Genomic DNA, 4,937 nt, shown 5'->3' with positions numbered 1-4,937 from the left:
GCGCTGGTGCAGAGATTTCAGAGCCTACACGTCCAATTATCTTTCCCGACACTGGTTCACAGCTCTGGGAGGTGGGCCGGACGAGATGGAGGCTCAGAGGGCCACACCCAGGTGTCCCCAGAGCCCCTGGAGGGCTGGTCCCCACTCTCCGTGTTCTGATTCAGCAGGACGAGGATGAGGGGCCACGCTTGGAGAAGCACTGCTCGGGGCAGCTACCCACGCCGCCCACACCCTCGTAAGCAGAGGGTCTGAAATTAAATCCACGTTTTCTGTGTCCCAGCCCGTTCTCTTCTGCACGCAGAGCCGTGAGGCCAAGACGCTGAGACAGTCTGAAAACAACCCCCAAAGAAGAGAACAGCCCTCAACTTCCTCGCTCCAGAGGCTGACAGCAGCGTCTGACATCTGGACACTGCAGACAGGTCCCCAACCCAGACCTGTGCCTTTGTCATGCTGACCTTTTGTTCACAAATTCTTAGAGGGAGCCCTGTATTTAATGCGACAGCTGGGTCTTTGGGGCAGAGTGGGCTGTTGTCAGCACACTGTCTGGATGTCACCGGAGTTCAGAGGGGCATCTGAAGAAGGGCGATTATGTAAATCACTCCTGACAAAGCCGTGCGCTCAGCCTGGTTATGCCTTTAACACGCTCGGCGCAGAAGTAGTCAAAGCCACATTGAGAGCACTTCAGATGATTTTCTAGCAGCTGTGACAGAAGCTCTCAGGACCACTGTCCTCACGCTGCCGAGCGCCAAGCCCCTCCTTGTTGAGGCCCCTGAGTAGAAGCTTCTCCCGAGACCTGCGGGCCAGGTGCAGCCGTCCAGGTGCCTGAAGAGCACTTCCGACTTGTGAAAACAGGCGAGATACTCCCATGTGCAACAAAGGAGGCGTTCCTGTCCCTTCCGACGTGAGGAGGGGCTGAGAGGCCCCGGCTCCACCCTCTTCCTCATCACTCAGCCTGGAACTCCCACCAGCGCTCCGGCAGCTGGGACCGGCTGGACCCAGGGCGGCCCTTCCACCACCTGGAGGAGAAGGTCCCTGAGACCCAGCCAGGGTCCAGCTCTGCGTAGCTTGTGACAATGTGCAGCAGAGCACTGGGCCTGATGCTGGACATTTAATCAACAGACCCAAAATAGGTCTCACGTCTATATCCTACAGGGAAGGGACAGGTGAGCTGGAAACATCGTATGAATGGCTTTCATTCCCGCCCCTTTTACTCAGTGAGACCGTGGCCCTGGGTGTTCTCTCCCCATGGAGAAAGGTAGAGGCTGGTCCCCTTCAGGCATACCTTTAGTGCCATGGGGAGAGGACAGGTCTGGGGGCCCAGCGGGCTCAGCCACTTCCCGCCCAGGGGCCACCAGGCTGTCCCCCTGAGCAGAGAGGCCTCCGATTGGTTTTCCGGATGTTCCTCCCAGACTCTCCCTGTAGCCCTCCTGAGGGCACAGTGAATTCCACACACCGTGGCCCCTGGCTGCCTGCCTCTCTATAATGTCATTCAATTAAAAGTTGCATCAGTGCATTTTAGAATTATCTGGAGAGCCTTCAAAACATTCAGATGCCTGGGCCACCTCCAGACCAAGTAACGCAGAGTGTGCGGGACGGGCCCAGGCTCCCAGGGGGTGCCAGTGGACAGCCAGGGGTCAAGTCCCCACACTGCAGAGGGTGCCTGGCTCTCTGGGGACGAGCTCCTCAAAGCCAAGGCTATGTCAGACACGCCCCCCACCACGTCCCAGGCTGCAGTGGGGATGGGACCTCCGCTTCCACGGTCAGCCTCAGCGGGGTCTGCACCCAGCCTCTCACATCCTAGCAGCTCCCGTGTCCCAGGAGCGACGCCTGCCCCTCCCAGCTCACCCGCACTGATGAAGGGGGTCCAATGCCTAAGTCAGTGTGCTCGGGGCAAACACACACGCACCCAGAAGCTCTGAGCTACCAAGCTACCTGGTTGGGGGTGTTAATAATAATGATCACATATAGTGCTTATGGGTGCCAAACACTGTTGTAACTGCTTCCCATGTGTCGGCTTATTTAGCCCACATGACAGCCCATGTGCCATAGCGCCAAGACTGATGCCGCTTTACAGAGAGGTTGAGTAACTTGCCCAGGGTCACACAGCAGGGAGGCGGTAGAGTGGGGATTCAGACCAAGGCAGTCACCTTAATCTACCCTGCCTTCAAAACCACCTCTGTTCCAAACTTGCCTCCCCCTCACACACCACCAGCTCAACCAAACCCCTGGTAAGTCAGCCGCGTGACGTTTTCTTGACTTTGAGGAAAAGTCTCCGCATTGACCCTGGATTTCCCCACCTCTCGTTCTTCACGTCTGTGAGGCTTTGTCATTATGATGACGCTGTGTCAAGGACAGTGACGCTTGGTATCAACTCAACTTTGTTTTCCTCATTTTAGTCATTTTTCAAAGCTAAGGCATCCTGCTCCCAACCTGGGCCTGGGGTTCAAGGTGCGAGGGGACTTGAGGGTGAGGCAGGGAAATGGGACAGCACGGAAGAGTGTCCATCTCAGGACAAGCCCATCTTGCCTGGGGGCCCGTGTCCCCGCCCCCCAAGCCCACTGCAGGAGAAAGGCCCGTGCCCGTGTGCTCACCCACTGGAGAAGTCACTGCTGTGGGGTGGCCGGCGTCTCAGCTGCCTCTCTGATTCCTCTCTAAACACGGAATCTGGGGAGACTATTTGTGCAAACACTATGATTCCCTGCTCGCGGCCTCCGATACGCCGGATTTCAGTTTAATCTGGGAGCCCCTTCCTGATGTACCAGAGGCTTTCAGGACTGATCTGGGGCGCAAGGAGGCCACCGCCCACAGAGGCGGGGCTCCCAAGGGCCGGCACCCCACAATTTTCCAGGGCAAACCCCCACTGCAGGAACTCTGCGGTGCCCTGTGCCGACTAGCAGAGACGGCTGGGACTGGGGGCTGCTTGGTGTGTGTCCAGGATGGTCCAGCCTGGGGGTGTGAACTCGCATTCTCCGGAGTTTAGGAGGAGAAGGAGACCCAGTGAGGACCCGAGACCCTGCCTGACCACCCCTCCCGGGCACATTTCAGATATCCAGGTGCAGACCCCGCCTCCAGGGAAGCCGAGTCGCGGGGCGGAGGTTTCCTGGCGTCTGGGTCTAGTGCTCTCCGCCTCCGTCCGTGCCGGCCCGCGCACGGAGCACCTGGGTCAGAGGCTGGCCTTCTCCTGTGGCATCTCTGTCTCCGCGTGTCCATTTCCCACCTCAACCCCCAGCCCCAACAAAATCCAATGGAAAAGGTCGCGGGATCCGCGGCTGCGCCGGGTGCGGAGAGGGAGCGATGGGGGCCCGGGCACAGGTGGAACTCCCCGCGACGCCAGCAGGAGCCTCGGGCTCTGCCCGTAAAGAGAGTTTCAGGCGGGACAGACCCTGCGGGTCTTCAGAGGATGACAGGGGCAGGGGCGGGGTTGGAGATGGGAGGATGTCAGCGCCGGCAATTGGCTCTGTGCGCACAGGTGAGTCCCCGCCATCCCGGGGGCCTCAGGACCCAAACGGAGGACTCCAGAACCCCCTGACCCCGCGGCTGCGGGTCCCGGAGAGCAGAGCAGGGGAGAAGGTGGCAAAGGGCCGGAGAAGACGGGGTCTGCGTGGGGCGGGGCTGGGCGGGGCTGGGCGCGGGTGGGCGGGAGCGCCCCGCTTTGGGCGGAGCAGGGAAAGGCGCGCGTCAGCCCCGCAACCCCGCCGGTCTCCGGGGCTCAGAGCCGTCCGCGCCCGCTCCGCCGCGCCGCCGCCGCCGCCTTCCCGGGATGAGCGCTCCCCCGACGCCACCTCCCGGGGGCGAGGAAAGACTCGAGACGGCCTGGCCCCTCGGCGACCAACGCCAGCGACACCCCGGCGGCGACGGAGGAGGCGGCGGCGGCGGGCTCGGTAGCCATCCAGTGAGTCTCCGCGCTGGTGTGCGTGGTGGGCAACGCCCTGGTCATCTTCGTGATCCTTCGCTACGCCAAGATGAAGACGGCCACCAACATCTACCTACTGAACCTGGCTGCGGCCGACGAGCTCTTCATGCTGAGCGCGCCCTTCGTGGCCTTGTCGGCCGCCCTGCGCCACTGGCCCTTCGGCCCGGCGCGGTGCTCAGCGTGGACGGCCTCCACTCATTCCCCAGCGTCTTCTGCCTGGCCGTGCTCAGCGTGGACCGCTACCTGGCTGTGGTGCACCCGCTGCGCGCTGCCACCTGCCGCCGGCCCGGCGGGGCCAGACTGGTCAGCGGGTGTGTGGCTGTCGTCCTCGCTGGTCACCCTGCCCCTTGCCGTCTTCGCCGACACCAGGCCGGCTCGCGGCGGCAGGGCCGTGGCCTGCAACCTGCACTGGCCGCGCCCAGCGTGGTCGGTGGTCTTCGTGGTCTGCACTTTCCTGCTGGGCTTCCTGCTGCCCGTCCTGGCCGTCGGCCTGTGCTACGTGCTCATCGTGGGCAAGATGCGGGCGCTGGCGCTGCCGGCCGGCTGGCAGCAGCGGAAGCGCTCCGAGAAGAAGATCACGTGGCTGGTGCTGATGGTGGTGGCCGTCTTCGTGCTCTGCTGGCTACCTTTCTACACGGTGCAGCTGCTGAACTTCTCTGTGACGGGCCTGGATGCCACCGTCAACCACGTGTCCCTCATCCTCAGCCATGCCAACAGCTGCGCCAACCCCATCCTCTACGGCTTCCTCTCTGAAAACTTCCGCCGGTCCTTCCAGCGGATTCTCTGCCTGCGCTGCTGTCTCCTGGATGCCTCTGGCGGTGCAGACCAAGAGCCACTGGACTACTGTGCCACCGCCCTCAAGAGCAGAGGGGGTGCAGGAGCCGCATGCCCCCCCACTCCCCTGCCAGCAGGAGCCCAGGCAACCAGAACCCAGCCGCAGCAGGTCCCCCTCACCAGGACCACCACCTTCTGAGATGCCCTCCCCACCCACCCAGCGTGGCCACCTCCAAGGGATCTGCACCAC

At 62.3% G+C, this 4,937-nt stretch overlaps 1 protein-coding gene across 1 annotated transcript; it reads left to right on the top strand.

Annotated features, from left to right (window-relative positions):
- The first annotated feature begins 3,720 nt into the window (after nt 1–3,720).
- Nucleotides 3,721–4,937, top strand: SSTR4 (somatostatin receptor 4). The gene is given in 7 exon segments (XM_082432110.1): nt 3,721–3,817; nt 3,819–3,893; nt 3,897–4,077; nt 4,080–4,221; nt 4,223–4,802; nt 4,804–4,855; nt 4,858–4,937. Coding segments are annotated over 7 exon segments (1,116 nt in total). The 5' UTR covers nt 3,721–3,760; the 3' UTR covers nt 4,887–4,937.

Source organism: Balaenoptera physalus (assembly GCF_965194825.1).
Source record: "Balaenoptera physalus genome assembly, chromosome: 16".
NCBI lineage: Eukaryota > Metazoa > Chordata > Mammalia > Artiodactyla > Balaenopteridae > Balaenoptera > Balaenoptera physalus.
The sequence above is the reverse complement of the archived record's forward strand: the minus strand, read 5'-3'. Positions and strand labels throughout refer to the sequence as shown.